Source organism: Amphibalanus amphitrite, unplaced genomic scaffold (assembly GCF_019059575.1).
Source record: "Amphibalanus amphitrite isolate SeventyFive unplaced genomic scaffold, NRLGWU_Aamphi_draft 001284F_arrow, whole genome shotgun sequence".
Lineage (NCBI taxonomy): Eukaryota > Metazoa > Arthropoda > Thecostraca > Balanomorpha > Balanidae > Amphibalanus > Amphibalanus amphitrite.
The window spans coordinates 30,177-42,500 of record NW_024882777.1 but is presented as its reverse complement, the minus strand read 5'-3'; the positions used below and the strand labels follow the sequence as shown (position 1 = coordinate 42,500).

At 49.4% G+C, this 12,324-nt stretch overlaps 2 protein-coding genes across 4 annotated transcripts in view; one reads left to right on the top strand and one right to left on the bottom strand.

The window, feature by feature from the left end:
• Window positions 1-3,446, top strand: part of LOC122371847 — a 14,899-nt gene extending 11,453 nt beyond the window's left edge. The window contains exon 2 of the mRNA XM_043348582.1: window positions 1,322-3,446. Within this exon, the coding sequence (XP_043204517.1) occupies window positions 1,322-2,242 (921 nt within the window). The 3' untranslated portion in view covers window positions 2,243-3,446. The remainder of the gene's footprint in view (window positions 1-1,321) is intronic.
• LOC122371846 (organic solute transporter subunit alpha-like) overlaps window positions 1-9,383 on the bottom strand; it is a 31,339-nt gene extending 21,956 nt beyond the window's left edge. Inside the window, exons 1-4 of one of the 3 annotated variants that reach the window (XM_043348580.1) lie at window positions 9,337-9,383; window positions 8,819-9,005; window positions 8,531-8,632; window positions 7,779-7,954 (exon numbers count right to left, since the gene is read on the bottom strand). The gene's annotated coding sequence lies outside the window, so the exon portion shown is untranslated. Of the gene's footprint in view, window positions 1-7,778; window positions 7,955-8,530; window positions 8,633-8,818; window positions 9,196-9,336 lie in introns of those variants that run through there. The other 2 variants (XM_043348579.1, XM_043348581.1) reach the window with 2 other exon arrangements.
• Window positions 9,384-12,324: the final 2,941 nt, after the last annotated feature.

The window sequence follows — 12,324 nt, the reverse complement described above, 5'->3', positions numbered from 1 at the left end:
CTTTGTCGAAGTGGGCAGCCACGGTGTCAGCCCTTCTCCAGACCTCTGATATGGTTCTCGATCATCACAGCCGCCCACGAGTCATTTTCTTTGTGTGCTGTCCGTCCGCACGAGTCAGATACATGTCCTCTCGACCTCCACAAAATCTCCGGACCAGCGAATTACCTACTGATCTCCTTCTGTTCAACGAGCTTCCCTCATAAGTGAAACGATCTCGAAACTGGTGAGAAAATAAACTAAGTAGAGCTTGCTGCGCAGTTGCTCACCTCTTTTCAGTTCAGTAAAGACATGCCATGTGGTCAGTACCAAGTCGGGCGTATCTTTTGTTTTTGTTTTTTACGCTAGCTTCTTAAGTTTATGTTTTGGCCTTTTCCTTTTAAATGCTATCTATTCAAACTGTCATATGCATGCGTGCTTGCCTTACGAAAACATTATGCAATTGCACAGTGCAAATTTATCTCCTTCGACAAAATTAACTCATTGATAGATATGCACGCCCACCACATAAGCTATGCGTGAATAAAATTAATCGTGTCCGGTGCAACGCAATAGCCCAGAATGACATGAGGCGACTGACTTGAGGCGGTACGCGGTAGTAAGAGCCTCGATGTGATAGTCGTTCTTATTGATTCTTTCAATTGTAAAAACAAAGACAGATCAATGGGACATCCGAGTTATCTGTTTTGTCCTTCAAAATACTGATATTTTTCAATTAAATATAGTGCGATAAATTCAAAATATATAAATAAAAATAAAAATTAAAATGGAAAATATAATTACAACTATTTGGGCTGGGATATTTGGCTTTACTTTGCATGTTTCGCCCAGCAAAGTCGGTTTTCCATGGCGCCGACCTTAGTGCGGCGGCACTGGCGCGGCACCGGCCGCCAGGGCTGGCCTCGGTCGGACCTCGCGCACCGCTGCACGGACTGCTTTCTACGGCCCCGCGCCGCTCGATCCGCTGCCGCCGCTGAACGTTAGTGGGACACGGCGGCCAGTCGGCCGCACGCTCCCGGCCACCTGGTGGCGGAGTAATGAACGCCGAGTCCGGGGAATAGCCAGCAGGGCGGCGCTAGTTTGGAAACGAATGCTCGTGAAGCCAGTCTGGCGGTTGTGTATGTGAGACATCACCGGTGCATATGAGTGTCCCTGCTAGACTGCAAGAAGTAAATCTGACACAAAGATGTGCCTCTTTTCAGAATTGTGGTCCACTAATGATGAACGATGGCCGTATACATAACGAATCGCCCATTGACTCGTCAAACTATATCGACGCATAGATGGTGTGGCCCCGCTTCTGACCTCCTGACTCCTTCCACAGGTGGATGTGATGGGTCACGTGATGTCTGAGGTTCCCGAGACGGGCGAGAAGCGGCCGCCCGAGTACGCCGCCGAGCAGCTCATCAAGAGGATCCGGCCGGGCGGCTGGACGGAGGAGACGCCGCCGCCCTCGCCGCACGAGTCGTCCTCCGAGGCCAGCGAGGACGAGTCCGAGGACGAAGAGGAGGAGGAGGAGGAGGAAGCCGAGAAGGGCTACCAGGGCAGCATCCTCGCCTCGTGCCTGCTCTCCGACAAGCGGTCGGGGTTCGCCGCCGAGCCGGAGCCGGCCTGTGAGCTGGGCCGCGCCCCCGGCCAGGGTACAGGCTTCGGAGGGTGGTACGCCGATTCCGGCTACCAGCGGCCGCAGAATCAGACCGTCGAGTGCGACGGTAAGAGCTACATCCAGCTGGGTGCGGTGCCGGCGCGGCGAGAGCGCTCGCAGTTCTACCGGTACCAGAGGTTCACCGCGCTGCATGCCACGCTGATAAAGCTCAGCCGGCATCGGCGCACCATGGACCCGCTCCTGAGGAAGTCAGTGCTGCTCTTCAACACGATGAGGCACATCGAGAGGGAGTTGGAACAGGAGGGCCTCACTCTGGCGGCTGCCTTCAACCCGCACCAGTTCGACAGCGGTCCTCTAACGCTGGACCCGCCGCCGGTGCACTCTCCGCCGCCGGCGCCGCCGACACCGCCCCCGCCGGCGCCGCTGCCGCCGCCGCCCTCTGACGAGATCAACTGGGGCTCTGTGCTGAGCCTGGGCAGCCAGCCGGACATGGAGCTGCTGCCCTGCGACCCGGCGCCGCCGACACCGCACTGGCCGCTGCCGCCACTCTCCGCAGACGACGTGCTGCGATCGGTGCCCGAGCGACGAGACGACCTGTCGCCGCCGCCGGCCGACACGGTCTCCCTGCTGGCGCTGTAGCGCCGCCCGCGCCACCTGGCGCCGCAGCTGTGATATTGGAGTACCTGGGTCGACCGCTCGGCGGCGCCGCTGTCGCGTCGCTCGCTCAAACGCGCCTCCGCATGGCAGTGTCAAACCGGATAGTACAAATCGGCTCGCGCACGAGCGCACGCGGTGGGGAGGCGGGTATCGGACTGGGGCGGCGGACCCATTCCAGCGGACATTATCCAGTCGTCACAAGTGTCATCGAGCGCACACAATCATGACAGGTCGCTCAAATAGGCTCGATCCGACGGTGCTCACAAATGACGTTGCGATGTAGTGGTTAGACGTGTTCAGCGCTGGCAGCCGCTCCTCAAGCTATTCGACTCATGATCATCCAATGCGGAATATATTAAGACTCATGATAGGCGTGGCCTTAGAGTCAACATGTTCATAACGTCGCAATAGTCAGCAGTGGCACTCAATTTGCTGAAATTTTCTATAAGTTTCTCAAGTGTTGCAGTTTCAGTGAGGCACAGTTTGGCCATACGTTATGTCGACTCAAACTCATTTTTATTGCCACAAATGTCTGAGATTGCTAATCAATATTTGAGCATCCAGTGTGCCAATGACTTGAGCTAAAAATATGAAAGTCACGACTACGGGGATTGTATTGGCGACCGAGCTATTTTGCTAAGTGAGTTTTAGTGTTACGTGTTGTACTCTTCGTGTCGCAGACAGAAGTCTGGGTGTCATCGCCATTATGTATTTATTTAGCAGTGCGACTGTCCAGCCGTTAAGCGCGTAGGGTCACCGTTTCAGATTGCATGATTCCTTTCCGGGAGGGAGAAGTTCATCAGATGTGTATCTATCGCTATTGGGTCCGCCCCTCGAGGCCGATCATAAGAGCTGCGCATACTTCTGTCTCAGCCATGTCTTGGGGAAATGTCATAATGTCTGCGTCTTCATCGCCTCTCGCTGTGCCGTCGGCAGAGCTCGAATCAAAGGCCGGTAGAGTTAGAGATTGGGCGGCGGTGTGCCTGCCGACCGCTCCTCTTCAGGAGGTCCTCGGGCTGCTCAGCTCGCTCAGAGAGACCGCCTGCGGCCGGCGGTTCGTGATCACACCCACTCGCGTCGGGGGACGCGATTTCAAATCATCCAACATCCAGATTTATATCGTGTTTTGTACTATTGTAAATATTTGTATTCCGTTTCGGAATAAACGTGAAATCGTGAATGCAAATCAGACTTTTTTCTCTCTTCTTCTGACGCGAGAAGCTACTCAAACCCCATCGCGCCACTGAGATGCTGCACCACGTTAAATACCACACACCGTACGTTAACGATTTGCTTGAAGATAGCCCTAAGGCCTAAAGCATCCCGTATGAACACTCCACGCATGTACAGCCCACCGCTAAAGTAATGTGTGGTTTTACCAATCTCAACGGATGGCTTCGACCGACGATTTTTAAAATGCGGACTGATTGAAAAGAAGACGTCAATAGATAAAGTTGTAGCTGCAAGGGTGAAGATACGTGTAAGCTACATTTAAAGTCTCGTTGCAGTTTGGCTAATCGTTCCTAGGCTTCAGAAGCAGAACATACCCATGACTGAAACCACACATTACTTCTGCTGTGGACTGTACAATTGTACAAGGCAAAATAAGGCAAGATAATTGTATTTGACCGTCACTTGAGTTGGGACGCACACGTCAGTGACGTGGTTCGCCACTGTACCGGCCTCCTGATCGGTCTCCGCCACTTGAGGCATTTCCTCCCGCAGCACGCACTGAAAACTATTGTTGAGGGGTTGGTCATCTCGCGCGTGAGATACTGCATATCCGTTTACGGAAACTGTTCTGCCGACAACTGTACCAGACTTCTCAAAATTATTAACTTCGCTACAAGAGTTATTACCGGCCTCAAAAAGTACGACCACGTGTCTCGCGCGCGGGATGACCTGCACCTCACATCGGCCTCTGACATGTACCGGGTCGCAGCGGTGACCGTCGCGCGCGGTGCCATTGCGCGCGGTGAGCCGACCGTCCTCGCCTCGCTGTTCACCACGAACGCGGGGTCGCGGGCCAGTGGTGACCGCACCACCCGGAACGACCGCCGCCTACGGCCACCGGTTACACGCACTGCGGCTGGGCAGCGTGCCTTTTCATACCAAGCGACCGCGCTTTTAAACCAGCTGCCAGCTGCCCTTTTAGACCTCGATCCCGGCAGTTTCAAGAGAGCAGTGAAGGCGTTCTTCTGATTGACTGACGAGTGGCTGTGATTGACGGTAGTGTGGTTGCATATGGAGTGTGTGTGTCTGTGTGCGTGGCGAGTGTCTGGTATATGTATAGGTGTGTGATTTGACTTTTTATTGTCTTTTACCCTGACGTATGTTTTTTTTTTTTACTCGCAATGACTTTAGACACGGAATAGCCACAGTGTATGTGGAGTGTCTGCCTACGTCAATACATACATATACATACATACATACAAGTGCTTCGTGAGCTCTAACTTAAATTCTCCAATAATTGAGTAATGCCGTATATATAAAATGCGTGCCCTCATCCTTCGCCAAAATTACATGCTTTTATGCGTGTTTTATATTGGGTCTGGTATAAAAGCAAATGGGACCAGCCAATAACGGTTCAACGTCACTGATGATCGCAAATGTCACGGAAGACTGTCATTGTGACACATCTTTTGTCTGTACCCATTTGCCGATGCCCTGGGCCCCTGATTATAATGCACTTACTATCATTATTGAGCCATACTACGCCTAGCCCCGTATGAGTATCACTTTGATAACAAGGAATGATGGCCACTGGTCATGACAGAGCACGCACCATACTCAGAATGATTCACCCACTACTGGCATTCAGACGGAGATCTGGCTGAAGTCCGTGATGGTGGTATACTGCTGTCGATCGGCCTCGCTCAGTTCGGCGTTCCCCGGCCTGATGGCCAGATTGACTCTCATGCCGGCCTCCCTCGCCGCCACAGCTTCTGCAAGACGTCGACAAAATGCAGTATAGAACAGGGCTTACAGACTTACAGCTTTTCGGCAACAAAGTGAATCAACTGATCTCCTACCGATGTAAAAGACAGCTAGCATACGGCTGTTCGAAAGTCACATCCAAAGCACTCTCAACTCAAGTCGGAATTATGGACGAGAGCTCCTTATGGCATTCAGGGGCAACTTCTGCGACATGCTAGCATAAGATTTTCACCAGACATTAAAGAAGAAATTAAGGTCCCATTATATGATTTTTAATGTGCATTGTACTATATTGACGAAAATGAAGCTTTGCTAAATGGTAATGAATATTAGGTCTGAGCAATACATGAGCGGTTTTTGTCAAACACAAACCATAAAACGAACGGATATCATCAAAACAAAACAGATATCGATCTGTTGTCCACTATTCTTTTCTTCGTTTTTGTATGCCATCTTCCTGACGGGGATCACCAAAAAGCTGTCACTGAAATCAATTTAGTCTGTCAGACACATCAGACAAAGCAGATACCTTTTAAAATGTCGGTGACGAACAGAATCTGTTCTGGACTGCTGCCAATGGCGGCTGCAATCTTGCGGTAGCTCTCCACTTCAGTCTTTGGCCCGGTGGTCGTGTCAAAGTGACCACTGAAGTGCTGAAAACGATTTACAGACACCAAAACATTAGTGACTCATGCACAATATATTATGTTAGCACTGGTTTATCTCATTGCAACTGCGAAAAAAATGTTTTTTTCATGTTTAGCAGTGCTCCCGTCCCGCACTGTTAATTAAACCATATACAAGAAAACATGAATGAAAGGAAGTATAAGTGTAAAAATGTTGCATGAAGTCACTGACCAGAACCGTTTCAACAAATACTAACCTTCAACAGCGAACCGTGTTCTGTGTGGCCAAAGAGCAGCTTCTGGGCGGCGATGCTGCCCGACGAATAGATCCACACAGAGATATCCTGTCGGTTCCATTGCTCCAGTGCTGCAGGCACATCTTCATAGACACTGCAAATGGGCCGGGCAGGATTTGAGGATCATCGGCTTTCGATTAGGTCAGCTTACAGTACTTGCAGAATGCGCGTTGATGAGGTGAGTCGGATAAGGGCATCATACGGAGATGATACATCAGCAGTATGTTCACAATGCAAAGTCAAATGGCGATTAGCGCACTTGCAGTGTCGTTGTACAGAAGTCTGTTCTTGAGTCCTCGAACACAAGGCTGAGCTGGCGAATCCCTTAACTATGTCATGGCTTTCCATTGAAGGTCATACCTACCTTACTTAACTGTTTCGATAAACGTTATTGCAAAACCACTTATACATGCGATGCATCAACACAACTATAAAAACTATGTCATGTAATCGTGCATGATTCAACAAAACTTGGTTAGCGAGTTTTTCTCAAGGGAAAGTGAAAAATAAAACTTTTACTTATCTATATACTTGGCATTTTAAGCGGAAAACAGGAAAACGGCCCACTATTAGATCTCACCTGTGATATGTGATGACAGTCAGCGGCATGCATCACTCGGCAACTTCACTGTGCTGCTTCCGGACGCTGTTCAGGCCACCCAAAGCGCGGCTGGATAAACGTCGACGGCATGTGCTCCCAAACACACACGTGCGTTGCTGAAGTCGACGGTCATGTCAGCATTCGAACGTCTGTGCGACTATTTTTGCATGCAACATCAATTGCATATGCGACTGATCAGGCCGGATCTCCAATGCACCCAAAATGAGGCACCCACTACAGGCCTACATGACCATGTTTATACGAGTGCGGAGTCCAGGGCATCGATAAATCGATTTAAGTCTAAAAATACGAACTAAAAAAATCAAATAACGTTCTTTCTTACAATTTTGCAGTGTCAATTGGGCAAGTATTTGGCCACGACGTTATGCGACATAGATGGAACTTATAGGTAACCTCATTTGAGATAACAGAAAGCTGAGAGCCGAAGTCCACTTTACTTTACAAGGAAAGCTTAAGTAAGGTAAGTAAGTTAGGTCCAGGAGAGGTCGCATCGTGGTGATGTTGAAGCTGCCTATCCTTTTCAAAAGTGTGAATTTCTTATTCTGTAGAATATGACTGACTGGAAAGCACATCTAACATATGAATTCATGATCTGATGTGATAAAGTTGCACTACGGAAGAAAAATTTGAAGTGAAAGCAAAATAAAACAAAAAAGGCATAAAAGAAGAATTAAACTAATCCACATGGGGAAAAAATCATAAGTTTTAACTTTTATCGGTGCCGCACATATCTTCATTGGCGTTTCCAACACGTTAAAATGTTTTGTTTGGCATTACAGATCATTTGCTCACTTGACGAGTAGTGTGTAAGTTAAAAGCAACAATAATCACCACTAAATCGTCACATCACTTTTCGAGGAAAGCTTGGAAATTGTTGGAATACATGCAGCATGCAATCAAAGATTGATGCAGGCAGTTGCCACTTCCTAGTTGCTACGCTGTAAGTCATCATAACATGCAAAAGCCCTCGTTTTTAATTTTCATCGGTTTAGAAGTCTTCCTAATCAGTTGTTACATACAGATCCAATGGAACTCACTGTCCAATAATGTGGCCGTTAAGGTATCCCGCTCTCCAGATGAGTCCCTGAAGGTGCTTCAGGGCAGTGACTTTACGGTCGGCATCCATCAGGGACAGCACGTACCGACCGATACCCTCTCGCAGCAGGGCAGGGTCTGATTCAGCTGCTTGCAGTGCCACGCCGTCGGCAGACGCCTGTCAAAAGACAAACAGTCGGCTTATCCGTCAACCGATACATTTACTGTGTAATAAGCCGACTAATCAAACGATGGTGTCGATGAAATCGAGGTGAACGACTAAGATTTCCCAAAGGCAGGCGCATTGGGGGTCCGGTAGCCGGAGTGAAAAGTACATAGATGTCGCCTACAATAGATTCACAGATGGCGCTCGAGACAGACCTGCTGCCCGTATTCCGATCAGACATTAGCCCGGTTGGCGGTTAGCGGTACCGATTTCCGATTCAGCAACCGTGGTGCAACATCCGAATAGACATCAGATCTGCCCGCCAGAAACAACCAACAAATAATCTTGAATCTTAAAAAACATCCATTGTGAGTCAAGAATCATGGGCTGACAAGGCCAATTCAGCAGGCTAGATAGTTCAATAATTGCCTCCAGATGGCAGAGGAAGCATGGGATAGAATTGTTCAATGTCCATTCACTTTCTATCAGTTCACCTGTTGTTGACTAACAAAGTGAAAGATCAAGTAATTTGGCCTATAGCACCAAGATATACCTATGATGTCCTAACCAGCACATTTCTCTACATACCTGATCCCTTAGGAGGTTGATGATGGTTGTACAGTCTTCTGAACCCCAGTGCTCAGCGAGAAAAGAATCTAGATGCTCCCTTGCATATGGAAACAATATATCCTGCAAGAGTCATTCAATGTCAACAATGACAATTTCAAACTGCAACAGGCACATACAAATGTTATGGTTGACACTTCTCATCAAATGACATTGAGCATGTCAGATGTTTTTAGCATGTTATTGTAGAATTTGATACCCAAGCAATAAAACAAGCATAAGCATTGAGCAATGATGCACCATACAAACCTTCACAAAGCTGATGGAAGTTGTTGTCCCCTCAATATCCAGGACAATAGCATTTAACTTTGAGGCCATGTTCATTAGTTTTCACAGGACGAAACAGCTGAAGATAATATGAACATAAGCAAATGTCAAAAGAATCACGCTTGTTTGTGTTGTGCAAGACACTGTGAAACGAAACAAGGAAATAAACCTGAAAAGGTGCAAAAATGTCAACATGGAAATCATTGATGCTCCATAAGTATTTTAATTTCAATTTGAAATTTGGAATTTGTTAGTTAAGTCTGTTGAATGTCAACCGCAATTCAATTATTTCAATTTATGAATGACCATAAGACTATTCTTCTTTATCCCAAGTGAAAAAATCCCAGGCGAAAAACACATCTCCCAGGTCAAAGTATGCAGCTATGCTGATGCTCTCAAGTCTCAACAAGCTCAGTCATGTTCTACAAGTAGCAAAGATAATAAAGCATTGTATATTCTGCTCGATACAGTTTTGATTGAAAATAATCAGCGAGGAACACTTGATATAATTCAAATTAATTTCTAGAAACAAAAAGCACCACGCAACAAAAAGAACAACACGTGAAAATGGCGCTCGTCTTCTTGCGCCAGATATGCAGCGAATACCAATATGGTAGCAATGGAAAAATTATGTGACAGTAAAGAAATAGCCTGCAATCGATATCATTCACAACCAGCGTCTCAAATGCTATAGCTGAGGTCATATCCAACTTTCAAGAGTATGTACATTGTACGGTTGGACACAGTAGCGGTGGAAGTTGGAACACCTTCAATTAAGGGGGGAGGGCACTGCCGACTTTTGGTCCCATTCTTTTCATGTGCAAGTGCAACGCCCATAGGGCTAATGTTGAAATGTCAAAATCAAAGGGGGACACGGTGCCCCGGTGCCCTCCCCGTTCCGCCGCCTATGGAGTATGGTGGGACACCGACACGGCCGACACTGGGCCACTGGCGGATACAGAAAGGCGGTTTTCGACGCTGCGGGTGCATACCCGTAAGAATTTTACGGCATTGGGCATGGGGCATAGTGCATACTCTAAAAAGTTTCTCCAAATTCCAAAGACTCATCGGATTTCTATTCCAGCAGTGCTGTCACTGTGCCATTAAAACAGAGGTGGAGATCTCGGGGGTCGGGGCCGGGGGTCAGAACCCCCCCCCCCCCCCTGAAAACGAATTACTGCTAGGTATGTACCTAAGTCAATGGTAGGTACCTACCTAGTATCCAGCCCGCCTCCATCTGCCCAGCCTGGACTCCCCCCCCCCCCCCCCTGAAATTTTGACAGATCACCACCCCTGCATTAAAACAAACTTTTCCTAACGAAAGTTAAGTTTTCGTTTAGGGGAGAGTGGGGTGGGTTGTATCAGTTTTTACTCCGAGACCCATAACCTCGTAACTATCCGTGATAAATTTATTTCCATACTATCTCCTTCCTTGATTCTTCTGCTTTTTTGTCCGAAGTAACTTTTCCGCTACCTCTACCAGTTTTTCTTCTACGGTCTGCCGAATAGAACAATGTTTTTGATACAACTTGCCCCATGGCTTAGGTGAGTTGTATCACATGGTGGGGTAATTTGTATCACTATTTCACGTTTCAGGGAGTGTGCTTGCTACTGGTTTTGAACATAACAACAACATTAAATGGGGTTAATACAATGTATATGCTCAAAGGCTTCACTTTTATTAGACCAAACTTAGGTCAATCCGAACGAAACATCGAAACGATTAACGAACGAAACATCAACAGACTAGACGCAAAAGTGGCCCGTTAAGAGCAAAGAAGCCAACACATTGTTGTTCTGTCAGAGTTCAGATGCACACGTCCACGATCGAGATGTATTACCGGAAGAAGAACTCCTTACCGCAGCTTTGCCGTGTACAGAAATACAATTTCACAAATGGAAGAGACTACTAAATTCCTAGCTACATAGCACGACACAACACGTTCCCCTCCCACAAGGTTTGCCGCCTCATGTCGCAGTCTAAGCAATTTTCGTTCACACAGCGCCACCTAGTCATTAGCACAGCGCCACCTACGCGGATCGCACAGCACTGCACTTACTACGTTCCCTGCACACACAAAGTACTATCTACTTGAGTACGTGATCCTATCACGGACTGTAGCGGTTTGGTTCACGGCGCTCACGCATGCCCCGCCCCAGAGCACGTGGGGTTGGAGTTTGCGGTGGGGTAGGACTGGACGCGGTTAGGCGCGGTGGGATAGGATCGTGTCCCTGCTCCGGATACCAAATATCCTCACCGTCGTCGGTCGACTCCAATCCAGCCGTCTTCGCCGCAGCCGCTGCTAGACGCCGAGCGTGGACCTTTTGGCCGTCAGCCAGCCTATAGGTCACCGGCCCGAGCTGTGCCGTGATTCGGAGCGGAGGACCAAACTTCCGTTTCCAGCCGAATGGAGCCCTCACGCGCACCCGGTCTCCCAGCTTCCAGCTGGGCAGCTCTCCTGCTCGCTCATTGCTCCTGGCGAGGTACCGGTCCTGGTACGCCTGGAAATGTGATCTGATTTGCCCCCCGTCAACCCCCGAGGGGTGAGCGTCAGCTCCGCCCGGCACCCCCAGCTTGGTGCGCATATCACGGCCACGCATCGCCTTGAACGGAGACACCCCAGTCGCTGGATGGACTGTGGACCGATATGTCTGCAGGAATGCCCTGACGTACTGAGTCCGTGACTGTCCTGAGATCCGAGCAGACTCGATGGCGTCCTTCACCGTCCGGTTGAACCTCTCCACCAGTCCGCAGGTCTGTGGAGAGTAGGGTGAGCTGTGGACCAGCTTGATTCCCTGAGCTGAGCAGAACTCCTGGAACTGCTGTGAAGTAAATATTGACCCATTATCACATAACAGCTCCTGCGGAATGCCTTCTCTGCCAATCACCGCCTGAAGGAACTCGATCGCGGCGGATGACGTCACTTCGGACATGAACGCCACCTCCGGCCACCTGCTGAACCCGTCTACTAGCACCAGCCCGTAGCGTTCAGCTGCTGGTCCTTTCAGCGGTCCGATAGCGTCCAGGACCACCTTAGACCACGGGCCTGCCGGCATGGCTACCCGCTGGAGCGGCGGCCTGCACGGCTTGGCTGACTTCCCATGCAAGCTGCACAGCGCGCAGTTATGCAGGAGTGACTCAATCGCCGCGTCCATGCCCGGCCACCAGTAGCGCTCCCTGAGCCGCTGTTTGGTTCTCACCACCCCTGGATGGGTCTCGTGAGCCAGCTGCATGAGTCGGTCACGCAGAGCCACTGGGACAACGCACCTGTCGCCCCTGAACACCAGTTCACCCTGACACGAGAGTTCAGACCTCACCTGGAAGTACGGTCGCATTCCCTGGTCTGACTTCATCTGGCCACTCCAGCGTCCAGTCTGGAGGGCTTCCCGAACCTGCGTCAGCACCGCATCAGAACCTGAAGCATGGCGCAGTTCACTTTCAGTCACTGCACCTGTCTGATCTGAGATGACAGCAACCTCGACCGCAT